Source organism: Planococcus citri, chromosome 3 (assembly GCF_950023065.1).
Source record: "Planococcus citri chromosome 3, ihPlaCitr1.1, whole genome shotgun sequence".
In the NCBI taxonomy this organism is placed as follows: Eukaryota; Metazoa; Arthropoda; class Insecta; order Hemiptera; family Pseudococcidae; genus Planococcus; species Planococcus citri.
In genome coordinates, this window is record NC_088679.1 from 62,605,630 (window position 1) to 62,622,521 (window position 16,892).

General features: G+C 32.9%; 1 protein-coding gene across 2 annotated transcripts in view; it reads left to right on the forward strand.

Annotated features, from left to right (window-relative positions):
* The first annotated feature begins 2,716 nt into the window (after positions 1-2,716).
* Positions 2,717-16,892, forward strand: part of MCU (mitochondrial calcium uniporter) — a 157,290-nt gene continuing 143,114 nt past the window's right edge. Inside the window, exon 1 of one of the 2 annotated variants that reach the window (XM_065359097.1) lies at positions 2,717-3,331. Coding sequence is in view for 1 of the 2 variants with exons in the window: in XM_065359098.1 (XP_065215170.1) it covers positions 3,239-3,331 (93 nt within the window). In the remaining variant the exon portion in view is untranslated. The remainder of the gene's footprint in view (positions 3,332-16,892) is intronic. The other variant, XM_065359098.1, reaches the window with a different exon arrangement.

Genomic DNA, 16,892 nt, shown 5'->3' on the forward strand with positions numbered 1-16,892 from the left:
ATTGCTACCAAGTCTCCTTTGTTTTTTCTTAAAGTCATCCAAAAATCTCTCCTTTTTGCCAAAATTGGCCAAAAAGTAATATTTTTCGCTGATAATTGTCAAAAATTTCTGCTCTTGCAAAAAATGTTGGAGTCTAGCATTTTGTCAATTTTATTATCAAAAATTCTCGCATTTCAGCTAAAATGTTGAAATGTTTCGTTTCTTCGCCAAAAATTTCCAAGCCCTGTCCGTTGCTAAAATTATTGTCGAAGTCTCCTTTTCTGCCAAAAATGGTAAAGCCTCGTATTTTGTCTAAATTGCCAAAAAGTTTTGTTTTTTGTCAAAAATTAAAATTACCGAAAATTGTGGTTTTTTTGCTAGAATTTCAAGAAGACCTTTTTCTTTTCCAAAAATTGTCCTAATATGTCGTTTTTTCCAGAAATTTCTAAAAAGCTCATTTTTTTTGCTGAAATTGTCCAAAGTTTCGCTTTTTTCCATAAATTGCGGAAATTTTCATTTTGTTTGCAAAAATTGTGAGAAAGCTCGCTTTTTTTAATCAAAAAGTTGCAACGTGAGTTCCTGATTTTTGCTAAAATTGTACAAGTGTCAGTTGAGTTCTATTTTTAGATTCTAATAATTAAAAACGAAAAGTTCTGTTTTTTTTTGTTTTTTTTTTTTTTGATATGTATTTGAATTTGTCACTTTCTGGTTATTCTTTCAAGTTTTTTCAGTTACTAAAGTTCTTAAAAAAAAAAAAGTAGCTCTCAGCTCTGCAGTTTTCCAAAAAAATAACATAAAATCTGTCCAGGGATGAAAAGCTAGCCGAAAGCTGAAGCCATTTTTTTTGGCTTTTTCAAAGGCTTTTTTGCAGAATTGAATTCTCTAAATTCAGAAGAAACAAAAAAATGAAAAAATTTCATACAATATTTTATTTTAATGCGATTTAATGAAATGAAAAAAAAAGAAAATAATTCTAGCAATGAATATTCTCCACTATCACTAATTAGTAATTATGAAATTAATGTACCGGATCTAATTTTTAATCTCCTTTATTTTGTAAATTGGTGGTGTATCAGCTGAAAGTTTAAAGTCAAAAGCTTAATGCCTAATGAAATATAGCTGAAAGCTGTTAAATTGAAAACATAAGGGAAAGCCATCGGAAGCCAAAAGTTTGGCTAAAGCAAGCCTTAAAAATCGAGAAAGCCAAAAGTTTCAATTTTGAAATTTTAAGCTAGAAGCCAAAAGCTGGAGTTTTATTTTAAGGCTTTTCATCCCTGAATCTGTCCAATGAAATTTTAGTTTTACTGTCAACTCCATACTTAAATTTTTTAATTAAGTAGAACCTTATCAAATCGCTGGAGAAATACTGTTGAGGAATATCGACAGAGACAGATTTTGGAAAAATACTGCGTAATGAGTCGAGTAGGTCAGTAACATGTTATGAAAACTCATTTACATAATATGCTGAAGTTCATTTGAGTGGGATTTTGGAATATTTTAGAGAAACTGCAATCTCCAAAATACCTTTGAAGGCTCCAGAATGACTCAAAGTCGCTTCCAATCGATCTAATGAGTTTCAAAATGTGAGATTTACCAAATGTTAGCTTTCAAAATTTAATTGGATAACATTTTGTTAGAAATTGTAATTTTGAAATTGTTCTAGAGGCTCGATGAGCTGCTTGGAAACCGCTTCCGATCAATTTTGAAGCCCAAATGTAGGCTACGTGATAACAATTTTCAATCTTTTAGCTCGATTAGATGGAATTTAGATTTTTTCCCCTTTTTGATGGCCCAAATTTGATTTTCAAAAATTCGCTCGAGTTCGAAAACTGAGCATTAATTGTTGAAATTTTGGTGAGTGGAGTATTTCAAGTGCTCCTTCAATCAGTTGAAAACTGTTTTAGAGCTGATATCGAGGTGCATAAGGTTTTAGAAAGAAGTTCAGGCTTGATTTCTGTTTATAGTTATACGTAATTTGTACCAAATTCCTATAAAAATAATTGGTTATACTTTCCCTTTAGTTAATTCGATAAAAAAAAAAATGATCACCTATTAGAGCCATCGTGCCATTGTTCTTGCATTCAAGCAATTAGATTGCATCACCAACTACAGAAACATGTAAAGTGAAATATTGCCCTGAGTGTCTCTCAGCCTGGGTAGCTCAGAGGATAGAGTGTTAGGAAAACGTTACGGCTGCTTATCGTTACGTATGACGTAGTAATACGATTTCGATGCGGCGTTTCACACCCTAAAAGTCCAGGGTTCGAATCCCTGTCCAGGCAAAAAAAATTTTTAGGCTGAAATGTTGAAAAACGCCTGGTTTGAGAATTTTGTGATTTTGATTTGATTTTTGGTCACGAATTTTTCCAGTTTTCTCTTCATTAAAACGATTTCAAAAGCCCTTAAAGTGATATTCGAATTAGAAGAGAGGAAAGGCTTGAATCTTTTACAAAGTTAGAAAGTTACAATAATTATTGAATAATTAATTGCTGGTGAAATTATTATTCAACGTGAATCAGATTCAGATTCGAAATTCTGAAAAATAGGTAATAGGGCAGGTATCAATTTGTAATCAAAAGTCAAAACCTTGGAATAAGTCCATTTCATTATGATCTTTTATTTAATTATGTATATTACAGGTACTAATACTTGCCTGATTCTTCTGGATAGAATTTCATGACTCATAAGTATGTATTCTGAAAACACTATCGATAGATTGATAGGTTCTCGAAAATTGTGGCGATAAATGAGACAGAAATACCTAAAAAATTTTCTTGTAGGTATCATTTCCTAGTAGATGATCTCGAATAATTTTCATGGACCATTTTCCAATCATAGGCCATTTATAAACCAAATTAGGTGACTTGATGCGTGTCTATGACCTTACGACGAGTAAAATTTTCGGTATTTTTGCGTGCTTTCTGCTTTATTACTTTAATTTCTCTCGATTATACGAACTCGAAGGTGTTATCTGTTCTATTGATTATTACGTCTGTCTATAATATTCCCATCGCTAATAATACTCTAGCTGATGGTTTAAAAAAAAAAAAACAAAAAAAAATTGATAAAAACCGTAAGTTGCAACTTGCGAATGTGGTGCGTGCGTGATAACACCCTCCCATCCCCTGGAACTTTTTCTTTTCATCCGAAAAAGCTACGCCCTGATGGCAACACTGGCTCTGGCGACGTTTTGTTTGGCGTTGCGTTGTTGGTACGTGAAAACGTGAATTTTTGTTTATTCGGTATTTAGCTGCGAAGAATGGCTGTGCGTGGTGTTGTTACGCGTTATAATTATTTGTTAATTGATGTGAATCGTGTTTTAAATATTCCTTTAATTCACCATAGATCGAATGTAAGTGTTTATTGCAATATTTCTACGTTGGTTATTAATTTTATAGCGTATTTAATCTTCCCAAAGTGTTAGAGATGACGAGTAATCTCGAAGAATAAGGTAGCTTTCTTAGATCGTCGTCGAGTTTATTATACAATGTAAATATGTTATCGTATTGTGTGAATTATCGTTCCTCAGGTTTGGGAATATTGTATCGTTTTATTCGTGATATTGTTTTATAATCTTTATTATCTCGATTGAAAATAATCCGAGTGTTTGAAAAGTGCGTTCGATATGTCGCATGTTTGCCTCCAAAAAAGCTGTTGATCGTGATAAGGGGTCTGAAATGTTTTCATTGTTCACGTGTCTAGAGAACGTGTTTATGGTCCAAGTTGATGATTGTGTGCTTAGCTATTTTTCTATTTAGAGTGAATTTAGTTTAGTCGAATTACGTAATAATTTGCCGGGTTTTTATCCTCTCTTCTCATTCAATTGTACCGCCGTTAGAGAGGTTTGAAATGATAAATATGCTATTCTAACGGCTTAATTAGACCCATATAGTAAGTAAGTATTGTGCATCGAGAACATTGACAGTGAAATATTAAGTATGAAAATGCACCTCGTGTTAGCCAAAATCTACCGTTATGTGCGGTATATTTTTGTGTGTATCTACTATTGTGTCTTACGTACATTGTTTGGCCAATGTTCGCTTCGAATCAGCTGAGAAGTGAGAATAGTCGGGTGAATCGAACCTTGCAATAACCTGACCGGCTATAATCACCTCACATAGAATCGTAGGTCCAGGTACATTGCATATCTGATATCATGTTACAAAGTTGCTAGCTACCAGCTGCCGAAAATTATCTAATATTTGATGTACTTAGTATGAATGAAGACGAATGTAACCCAAATTATACAGCTTGTCGTTCTTAAAAGACACGAAATTTCTTCTCTGTGTTTAGAAAGATGTACGTACATTTTCGAGATGAACTGTATAATTTTTCTGTTTTGTTTTCTTTCTCGAATATGGAACACCTTTTGAATAATGTATACATTGGGTTCCTATATTTCGCTGCTTCTGACAGGAAAATGGAACTGTAAGGTCTGAAAATTCAACTCTGTACGAAGATATTGTTTTTAGTTCATCTTCAGGGAAATAGTTACGCGAAATGGCGTATTTGGTCGTGCCCCTCGTCATCAAATTTTGAGTGTTGAACGCCTCGAGATTACTTGAATATTTTGAGACCCCAACATTTTATTCAACGATTTTCTGGGTTCAGTTGGGAAATATTTGTGGGATTGAAATGTCCGATATCGGATGACCCAAAAATCGCAAGCAGAGGCGTGCCGAATGGGGGGGGGGGTATGGGAGGGGGCTCTCCCAGCAGAAAAATTTAGACGAAAAGTGGGTAATTTTGGGGAAAAATTGGGTGAGTTGGAAAAAGTTGAAAAATTTGGGAAAGAATTGTGTACTAAATTGGGAAAATCAAAGAATAATTATCAAAAACCATGGGACTTCTTGAAATAGGTAGGTATATAAATTATCGTCCACACTTCGTTCGGGCCAGTTTCATTTTCCTTTTTGTGACCAACGTTGGAGAGTAGAAAAATTGACTTTTCACATCAAAAATAATGTTGTTTTTATCTTGAAATACAATTTTTTTGGGGCAAAGTGGACTAATATGAATAATTCCTTCTCTTTAATCTAACTCAATATCTCAAATACCTATGTACTAGTTTTGAACCATTCTGGAAGCTCCAGCAATTTTTTAATTTTCTCTAGAAATTTCACATCGTTCATAGAAACGCCAAATATCAACTTTAGCACCTTTTAGTAACTTCTGACTGTTTGTGGTAGTTACTGTGAAATTCCAACTCTTCTGAAAAACCTGGAAAAGTCAGGGAATTTCTTAATTTTCACGCAAAATTCCTGGAATTTTTTGAAAATACGACCAATTGCAGATTAGGGTCTGTGATGAAAGAAAAACATTATTCTTTACTTCTAGAAACCCAAATTTTCGAAAACTTTTGCCTTCTTTTTCTTTTTTTTGGAAGCAAGATCACAATTTCTAGATAATGAAAATCCAGTTTTATGAACCACAAAAAAAACATCGTTTTTATGCTTCTCGAAATGCAAATTTACAAGAGCTTTTGCCTTCGCTCGGGCCTGTACTGTTTTTTTTTTTTTGAAAATCAAATTCCTTCAAAAAAATATGATTCAAATTCTAAAATTTTAAAAGCTAAAAATTAATCTACATACCTACTTGTCCTCACATTTATAAAAAAAACTCGTTTTTATGCCTCTCGGAATATAAATTTTCATAAGCTTTCGCCTTCCATTCGTTCGAGCCTGTTCTATTTTCTTTTTCAAAAGTAATTTCCTTCAATAAAAACATGATTACAATTCTAAAATTTTAAAAACCAAAATATACCTAAGTTTGATTCTCATTTTGGTGTAAACAAATTTCACATCTGAGGCCTCCAAAAATCCCCCCCCCCCAAGAGAATTTTTTCATAAGTCATATATGTAGATGTAGAATACTTATGTTTCTCATTTTGGAGTAAACAATCAATCCACACATTTTCATTCGACACCACCCCCTCTCAATTTGCCCCGGGCCCGTATCGGCTCTGCTATTTTTTAGTCATTTTCATACTGGAAAAAATAAAAGCGTATAGGTAGGTATACAATAATTGCTTTTATTGTACTTATTCAGTTATTCTTAATTCTGCCAGTCAAAATTATTTTCCATTTTTGTACCCAATTGTTTTTTTTTTAAAGTGAAAAAGTTAGTAATTAATCTCTCTCTTTGCTGGTCTAATAATTAGGGCTGAGATATTTATTTTCTAAAAAATTCTAAAATATTCCCTATAAATATTTTCTAAAAAAACGTGAAATAAGTGAGTAAAAATATGCTTCAAAAACTCGAAATATGCAAAAAAAATACCTTACAATATGGGTATCATTTTAAAAAGAATTTCATTCTTTCTTTCATTTTGTTGATATTGTGTGATATTTTAGATAATTAAATAAGAAATTCTACCATTTCCATCAAAATTAGCATAATTTTTGATTTTTTAGAAAACAAATTTTTCATTTTTCAAATTTTAATTTTTTGATTAGAAATTTTTTTTTTGAATTTTGAAATCTCGCCTGTTTTGTAACTGTAAGTTTTTTAAAAATATTCTCCAAAAACAGTGAAAATTGCTGAATATATCCAAATATTCCCAAAAAAAGCTCAAAATATGCATTTATGCTTGAAATATACCAAAATATTTTCTAACATAGGTATGGGGCTCAATCGACTCGAAATTTTATGAAACGTAAAACTATGTTGGATATACCTTATCTAGTATACTTTAAAAAAATATGATATAAAATATTTTTCTCGGCCCTAAGTACTAAAAATCTAGCAGTTATAAACACCCTAACCCCCCCTCCTCCAAAAAAAGTTCAAGGAGTATCTAGTTCGAAGAGAAACTTATGAAGAAAAAAAATGATCTGGAAAACCTGGAAAAGTAAGGGAAAATGACTTGCCAAAAATAATGGACACCCTGTCTAAGAGGTTGAGTTCAGTTGTAAATTTTTGACCAATTTATTAATTCCCAAAAAATTGAAAAAATCCAATTTTCTTGATGGGGGTATCGTTTAATAGGTCCTGAATTTCATTTTTGACCGCTGCAGAGCGATTTAAAATTTCTGAAGAAAATTAAAAATATCTCTAAGGGGTTCCATAATAGTTCAAAACTTGTAATTGTTGACGTTTTGGGAGTTGGATTTCAGGAATTCTGTTTACGATGGTTTAATTTGCTTGGAAAATCTTTAATTTGGCGGAAATGCTTCAAACCCCCCCCCCCTCTTAAAACTGTTTTTTTCAATTTTTTTTTAGGAAATTCGGCAAGTTATGAAGGTTATACTCGTCGGATGTGTTATTCCGATTTAGCCTGTTATAGGTAGTTCAAATCAAAGAGAGTGATTTTAAAATGTTCCCTTGTAAATATTATGATGAAGAATTCTGACGGAGGATTTGATCAAGATGTTGGCGAAGGATCTTATTCAGGATTTCAGCTAAGGATTCGCAAAAAATGTTGTCGAAGGATTTGTGAAAGTCTTGAGATAGATTTTTTAAAGGATTTGCGAAAGATTTTTCACTGATGAAAAATTTACAGGATTTTTTCAATGTTTTCAGAAGTCTGACAAAAAGTCAAAAAGACAGTTTTGAATGATATTCATGTCAAAATTTTGTCATGAAATAGTCTCGTATACACATTTCGTTAATTTGAAATCATCAAATCAATATTCATGCATTTTCTTCTCCACCTCTCCCTTCTCTCGAAAAAAGCTCAATGTTTTGAAATAATTTTCAATGAAAAATTCACGACTTTCAGACCAAAACAGAATTTTCTCAGCACTTCTTCAGTTTTCAACATAATATTATATTAATTTTGTCAAATATTCGAAACTAAGTACTTAGTACTTAGATGGACACTAATGGAAAGATAACTGCATAAGAAAACATTCTTCGTTCATCTCTCCCAAAAAAGACTGAATTTTCTACACACATGACGCGTAAATTATTCAAAATGTTCGGCAAGTTTTCAACAACGAATGGTAATTTATTGAAAAGTATTCCAGCAATACTAATGGACCCATCGAACATATTAGCTACGATTTCGTTCGGTGGAAAGTTCAAGAGTATAATATTGATTAGTTTATTCTTATGGTTCGATGAAATTCGCCTAACGTGAAAGCACGTCGAATTAAATTTACATATTTTAACTTATCTAATACGAGTATGTATAGACGTGCGTATGAAAATATTTTACACCCAAAACACGTGTCCCTCAGGTAAACAATTCCGTTCTCATAACCGATCGTACCGATCCCCCTGCAGGGTTGTGCAATTTGAATGGCATACACGAGTAAAATGCTTCAAGTTCAGAGCATGTTACTCGTATTAATCGTATTTCCTCTTCTCCCTTCCACATCAATAAATCATAAAAATCATTTCGCAATAAAAATTACAATTTAAAAAAATTGAAAATTGCAAAGAATGACTACAGAAAAAATGCCTCTCTTATTAAACTTGTCCTGCATTTGAAAATCAATCATAAAATTGCGTTTACATTATTATTATTAATATCTTATCGACCCCACCTATAGCTCGGTGAAGTGTAAATGACCTAGGTAAAGCCTCTCGAATTCGCCGCAGGTATTTACAAGTATCATTAATTTATTCATTTTTTCCCACCCTAAACGATCATTTTTTTTCTCGAGTAACTTATTAAAAACTATATTCGACATGACGACGACAAGAGAATATTTAACTCGCCTATCCACAGTAATAATTTGTACTACTTACTCGTAGATAAAGTTTACGCATTGAGAAGAAGTCAATTTTCAACAGCGCGAAACTGACGAGAAAGTTGGCTAGTCTTATGACGAAAAACAGTTTGCGGATAGTTTCCTTGTTGGAGATGTCGTCAATTTGTGACATTTATAATCTACTTTGGGATATTCCTCAAGCTGCAAGTGATAGTTTTAAGACGTGTCGCAAAGTGCCAAACTATAATACGCCTGTTAAGAAGTAAATTTCGCGTTCGGTTAGCGTGTTTCTTGAAAGCTATAGCTTTAGTTAGTAGGTCTAGGTGTTCGTATGTTTTAATGGGCCGAAGTGGTTAAACTTATGGAATACGGAGATACTTACGTAATCTGTAATCTATTCCTTGACTATTTTTTGAGCAAATTTTCCTGCTTGAAAAAGTCTATTGTTGATGATTTTGATATCTACTGTTAAATCAATAAAATTTGCGAAATTTTTTCGATTTTTCAAAATTGACAATAATGACTTGAAAATTGACACTACTGCGTTCCAAAATATTTCCCCAGTTTTAGGAATGATATCTTCCAATATTTGGCTTAATCAATATGAAGTACATGTTTCAAAAAAAAAATTCAGAACGCAAATTTATCCAAAAATAAGCAATTCGTAAATTTTCAACCGCGGAGTGGATCCGTAAAAGTAGTTTGGATTTTGACGACAATAGCATAGATCGATGCAGAATCTCAATAATATTTTCATCTGGGACTAGGCCATTTTCCTCAAAACAGGTTAGACAGTGGCAAGAACGAAAAAACCTCGATTTTTTTTCGAAAATACTCTTTCTTTGAAGGCCCAAATATCCCCACCGAGGACATCTCCGGAGCTAAAAATTTTCTGAGTAACTTTCAGCTCAAAATGAAGGTCTCTGCTGAATTTTTAATTCAGGTGCTCAGATTTTGTTGTAGGTCATCTTTGTTTGGTCCAAAAAAAAGTGTTTTCTGAATTGGCCCTTCTGCATCTGAAATAAAAGGAACAAGGTTGAATATCTAGATTGTCTGGCTAAGTTACCTATTTTGAGAAGATTATTTTACAATTTAATTTTCGATTTTGTTTCAATTTTCTAAGCAGACGATTTTCAAAAAAAGCCATTGAGAATGAGTTACCCCTTCAAGTACAGCTGGTGTCTAACGGTCACGAAAGTCTTGAAAGTCATGAAAAAGTTATAAATTTCGCTAGGTGGCCATAAAAGTCATGAATTTTGCACGAAACACATTTAAAGATTTTTCAAAAAGCCAATGAAATGAAAAATACATTCAAAAAAATGGAAAATTTGTTCAAAAAAATCAGAAAAATGAAAAAACCAAAATACCTAGGTACATATGCCTTCCCTTCCTACAAATAAAAAAAAAATTTCCTCGCCGGTTTCAAGTTATTCAATTTTTTGTGGTGGTGGGGGGGGGGGTAAAAATGTGAGAAAAGGGTCATGAAAAAATTATGATTTTTTTGTCTGGGAGTTTTGTTAGACACCCTGAAGTAGAATTTACATTTGAAAGTGGTGAAAAAATGTCAAAATTATCAGGTCTTCAAGTCTTTAAAAAAGTTTTCTTTTGGTTTTTTAAAGAATTTCTGAAAGTTTTAAAAAAGTTTTTTTATGGTAGATTTGTCAAACTTTTTCATGACACACATCAATAAATGCTCATTTTGGTCCATTCTGTGGAGCCTCCAGCGATTTATTAATTTTCTCCAGACATTTCAAATCGCTCGTAGAAGGGCAAAAAATGAATTTTTAGCTCCTATAACTTTGGTTGATGCTTATTGGGCACCCTCTTGGCCGTTTTAGGCGATACCGCAAAATTCCAAGAGTGTGAGTTCAAAAAATTGAATTTTTGACCAATTTTATAAATTCGTGAAAAAAAGAAAAAAGTAAGTAATATTTCAAAGAAAGTATTTAACGAGCGAAAAAAAGTTGCTTTATGACCTTTTTGAAGCCTCCAGCGAGTTTTCAAATTTCTCCAAAAATTTCAAATTGCTCTGGAAGGGACAAAAATGAACTTCAGCTTCCATAACTTTAGTCAGTGCTTTTATTGGGCACCTTCTCGACCGTTTTTGTTGCGTACCTTTTTTGAAAATTGATTTTTTTTTCATTTTTGTGGAATGTGAGTAGAAATCTTGGAAATTTGCAGTAACCATCTGATCAATTTTGCATGTTTTCCATTAAATTATGTGAACTTGAATGAAATGGTGCTTTAGTTCATATTGTTTTTTCCCAGAAAATTGTAATAGCTCCATAGAAAAAATGATTAAAAGTTCGTATTCCTCTTTAAAAATTTCGCAGAGATTCAATCCTCGTTTCAAAAACAAACTCTAAAATAGGCTCCCATAGTAAATCCCGAACAATTCCATTTCAAACCCCAAATTCGAAGAGATATTTTGTAAAAAAAAAAATTCATTACTTTGTGCATTCCACGTGTTACAACTTCAATCACAAAACATTCCTCCATAATGCTCACTCGGTCTGTGCTTTAAACGTTAATCTTCTCAACTTGACCGTGGAAAAATTCACCTACATTCTCGCCAACGAACGTTGGAATTTGGAATTCTTTTGAAATCCAACACGACGACGACGACGACGACGACGAGTATTGAACATATTACTACCGTACACAAAAGGGTATACATATTACTCGAAGAATAGTACACAGTACCTACCTTACCTCTACCCAACACATACAACTTGGCTGTAATATACGTAATTTATAAGCTAACTCCTGCAGGGCGCACGTGCATAGAAATTTATCGAAATTGCACACTACTCTAGAGACAACGTAGAGAAACGTATGTAGGTATACATAGGTAGGTAGGTACTAGTTACTAAGACCGAAAGTATACCTAATATTCTCAAACGTGCTGTGCAAAATGTACAGATGGAAGTTATCGTATTGTTCTAGTTACATCTGTTCTCAAACTGCGACATCATTAGGTATTGTTTTGTTTTTTTTTTTGGCCACGGAGTTATCGACTCCGAAAGCCAGAGGAAGCTAAGGATCACGATAGCGAAGTTCGCTAAACTGTCATTAATACTCCTGTCAGTGTCCATTGAGATAGTGTACTCGTTATCGTTTCATCTGTAAAGTTTTACTTTTACATGATGTCGTCGAAATTATACCTATTCAACCTGCTCGAATAATATGTGCACCTATGTTATTAAGTCTTTAATATGTATAACACCGGCGACGTAATTATTACCACCGAGTGTAGGTGTGTACTTTATATGTCTACGATAGTATGTATACGTGCCTGTTATTAAATATCCAATGTACTTTGTAATACGTTATTAATATACCTGGGCTTGGGCACGCCTATTATAAGCCTTATCGTGTGACTGTTTTCTATGTTCACTGTTCACGTTGAAAAAAATTGGAATTATTACCACGTTATTGAGTTAAAAGCCATTTTAAGAGCGATTTAAAATTTATAGAACGGGTAAAACAAAAACATGAGGTGGGCAGGGATTTCTCAAGGTTTTCAGCTTCGAATATGACTTACCCCTTGTCTTGAACGAGGTGTCCACAAGTTAATGGAAGTGGTACCATTTTCAAAGTAGGGACTTCAAATGGAAGGAAGGACCCCCCTCTCCCTAATTTGCGGACTAAATTAAGAAAAAATGTGCAAGTCGTGTAATACATTGAATTCTTTATAAATGTTTTCGGAAGTGCTGAGCACGATTGTGGTCTAACTCAGCTTGTGTCCTCAGAAAAAAATTTGAAATCTTTTTTGAAATTTTCAAAAGTTGAAAGTTGAGTCTTTTCATAACAGGAGGTGAATTTGTAACGCGATGAATAAACTGGTGGTCCTTATTTTCGAAATTGGGACTTTCCTCCCTCTCAACCCATGAATTAGTGACCTCTGGTAAGAAAATAATTCCCTATTTTTTATTTTTTTTCATTTTCGAAAAACTCGGGCTGCGGTGCGGTGGGCCCCTCAAGTTTTTAAACATTTTTATAAAATACAAATTCACTGTAAAATTTTGAAATTTCGAAATTTCAAGTTCTGTTATCTCTAAAAAGCCTCTTTTCAGTAAAATAAACTCTCATGATGATTTTAGCTCTCTCCTTTGAAAATTAAGCTGCCCTCCCTAAAATCGCTGCAATTTAATGTAAAATACGAATTTCAGCCATTCTAGGGGACCGACTTGGTTTTCTAGGGATGGGGTTAAAATCCTCATGAGAGTTCATTTTACTCAAAAAAGACTTTTTTAAAAGTGCAAAAACTTATTTTTAAATTCAAAAAATTTTCTTTGAAATTGAATTTTTGAAAATTTTTGAAAATTGAGAGGCCTATTGCAGTTTGAGTTTTTCAAAAAATGAAAAATAGGGCATTATGTTTTCACCAGAGGTCACCACTTTGAGGGTTGGGAGCAGAAGAAATCGCGATTTTTCTTTTCTCATTTGTATTCAAGGACCACCCTAATAGACTCTTTTAGGCCTCATTTGAAAATCTTGGGGGAAAATACAGCTTACGAGTATATGCATCTTTTTATGCTGGGCTCGTACTCAGTTACTTTTTCAAAATTTTGGTCAAGTAGATACCAAAGTTACTTTTTTTTTTGGAAAATATTCGAAATTTTTTTTTTTCATGTCGTTGTTCTATTTTTTGAAAAAAAGAAAAATATCAATAAATTAATGATTTGCGAAAGTGATGAGTACGCACTTTACATTGCGTTTTCTGCCTTTTGTCAAAGTTGCCAAAGTATTGCTTTCTGTTAAAAATAGCCAAAGTGTCGCCCGGAAACCCTCGTTTCTTATCAAAAATTGCAAAACTTTTTTCAATGAGTTTCATTTTTTTTTTTTCATAAATTGACCAAAAATCCCATTGTTTTGTCAGGTTTACCCAAAAACCTCGCAGACCTTTGCTAAAATTGCCAATGGATTGCCTTTTACCGAAAGTTGACAAAAAATCTCACTTTCGATCAAAATTGCCTAAATGTTTATATTTTTTTTTTACATGAAGTATTTCTAAAACTTTTCATATTCTTATCAAAAATCAAAGTCTCGATTCCTGCCAAAAATGGGGAAAAGTCTCGCATTCTGAAAAAATTGCCAAAAAGTCTTTATTTTTAGCCAAAAATGGTAAAAATTGATTTTTTTTTCAAAATCTGTTTTTTGCTATAATTATTAAAATCTTGCTTTTTGCCAAAAGTTGACCAAAATTCTAGTTTTTTTCCTTACGATTAATTTCACATTTTTGCCATAAATTGTTTAAAATTACTGCAATGTCGCTTTCTCCCGAAAATGGCAAAATTGTGTCTGGCGCTCTGTCAAGATTGCCAAAAAATGTTGAAAACAGTCTCCTTTTTTGGCAAAAAATTCAAGTCTACTTTTTTTGCCAAAAATTGCCGAAATTCTATTTTTTCAAAAATTTGCCAAGAAAACCTTCAGTCTTTTGCTAAAATGGTCAAAATCTTGCTTTTTACCAAATATTGTCAAAAATTCTAGCTTTGTTCCTTCTTTAAACTTCCAAAAAATTTACTTTTTTACCATAGTTGATAAGTCACGTTTTTTTTCTTCAAAAATGATGAAAATTCCTCAAAATTGTGAGGGTCTCGTTTTCTGCCAAAAGTAGCCACCAGTCTCGCTTTGTGTTAGAATAATTATCAGAAAGTCTCGTTTTTTGGCCAGAAATTGTCTAAATGTTTCGCTTTTTTTTTTGCCAAAAATTGCCATAAATCCACACATTTTTGCTCAAAATTGCATTTCTCTGAAAAAGTTGTGAAATGATCTTATTTTTTGAACAAAAATTTCAAAATAGTCTTACTTTTGTGGCAAAATTCGCGAAAATGCATCACTTTTTTGCCAATAAGAAATCGTCAAAATATCCTGCTTTTTTTGCTAAAATTGTCTAAAGTATCGATCGAGTTCCATATTGTTAGATTTTGATTGGAATAATTTTGGTGTGTGATTCTTTTTACATTAAATTCAATTGAGATTTTATTGTGATCACCCCCCCCCCCCGCCCAAAATGTGCAGCCCAAATTTTGTATAAGTAACATGGTTTGTTTGTTTGATGTTTTTTCAAACTTTTTAGTCCAAATTAACTGAAGTTGGCTGAAGTTGATTTTTTTTTGTTGGAAAAAATCAACTACGAGCTCTGTTTTATGAGCAAAATAAGTATCCATCGAATAGGGTTTTTGTTTTTGGATCCTGAAACCCATAGGGTGATGAGCCCCTCTCCCTCAAATTTGAGGCAAGATCGCGAAAAAAAATTGAATGGGTCGTATGATATTGTTAGTTACATTTTTGGTAATACATACAAATATCGAGTTCAAAATATCTGTTTATTTTTGGGATATAACTCCCTCCACCCCCCCCCCTCATGACCCCTTAAATTACCAAGAGACATATGCGTCAACGTCTTGATTTACACGACGAAAAACTCCTTGGAAAAAATCTCGTCTGTTTGCGAACTCTCAGTCAGAATACTTCGTAAGCTCATCTCAGTCAGTCACACTGAAAACTAAACACTTGTAAAATAAACCCACTCGAGCGGAAAGAAATTACGATTTTCCATTCGAATGAGTTAATCGTTTAAGGCATGCCGCGTCTAGTCTAGCTGGTTCGAAACAATTACTCAACATGTGATACTGATACTATACTATAGGTGTTCTCCAGTAGCAAACGAATAACACCGCAGCACTGCCGCGTGTTTAACAAGTCGTTAAACTTCGCTTCCTTAGCGATCAATTACCTCCTTAATTGAGTTTTTGTCCTTTTTTTTTTTTTTTTTTTTTCAGTGTCAACATTAATCGTACCTCTTCTACCTATGTGATATCATATAGAGTAAACACACGTACACGACCTTCGGTGACCGAGAAAAACTCATCGCCGAAAGAAAAATGTCAACCTGGTGTGATATTTAGAGTAAATGTTGAGCAGGCTTTCTCGCTACAAATTTCACGTCCCTGGCTTCCCAATTCCCATCCCTTCTCGACCAAAATTCGTATAATTCCACCACGATCTCGTAAATGACGCTCTAAATAACCGTCTACACGTAAATAATCTAACCACTGTAGTTTTTTTTCTTCAAGTCGGGCTCCTGTTGTGTCGTCGGTATGTCGCTAACGGTGTTTTCACGAGTCGATGATTTTTATCGACGTTATTCATGCTAAAATTGCTCATTTTTTGTTGCCTCGTCTCTCTCACTCCTGCAAAAAAAGGCATTAAAGGGTTTTAGTATTCTATAGATACAAAAGCTTCGACGATGCGGTCAGAAAAATTATTCCACGTAAATGATATTTTTATAAGGATTTTTACGAGTTGTGAAATCGTTTTGTCTGTACGATGTGCGATGTGCATCTATACAGTTTATGTTTCTAGGTGAATTACATGCACTTTATAATATAAAGTTTTCTTCTTTTTTTTCCCTTGAGAGTAAATTTTTTGAATACGGTATTTGAAAATTGTTCCGGCCGTTGAGATGTTTTATAAAAGCATTTGAGGGATAGGTAAATTTTTAACAGCTGTGGGAATAGAATTTGACTTGGGATTTTTTTCGAACAGGAGGAGCATTTTCAAAGTAATCATATCTCATTAATAACCAAAAGTAACACTTGGTTATTTTTTTAATATTTCTTGTATATACGTAAAGTTACTTTCTTAAAAAAATTTGAAAATCCAATTTTTCTAAAATGTTCTCTCTTTTAAAGTAAAGAAGATAACATTTTTAAAATCAAACCCATTTCACTCGATGAAATAAACTCATCACAAAAAAATCAAAATTCGAAAAAATTCAATTTTCAATTCCAAACATCAATAAAGTGTAAATGTATTCAGTTGTCTTATTTTGATCTCTGTCTGACGTATGTATTTCATGAAAAAGTGATAAAAATTACACTCGCAGCAAAAAAATTAAAATTCGTTCATTTTTTGAATTTTTTCGAATTGATTTTTTTGTGATGAGTTCATTTTATTGAGTGAAGGGGGTTTTTCAACTTTTTCAAGGGATACGTAAAAATAGGGGTCAAATGGGTCAACTTCACCAATCAAAACTTTTATTTATGTTTTAAATTAAAAAATCGCATTTTTTCACAAACTTTCAATTTTTTAAAATTGACTTTATGAAAATGATGCCATTCCAATTTTCTAATATGTTATTCAGCATGTAAAGTTGTCCATAATATATTTTGTTCAGAATTTTTGAGAGTCGGGACGATATGAAAACTACGTTTTGAAACTTCTCGAGCTGATTTTTCGTACGAAAAA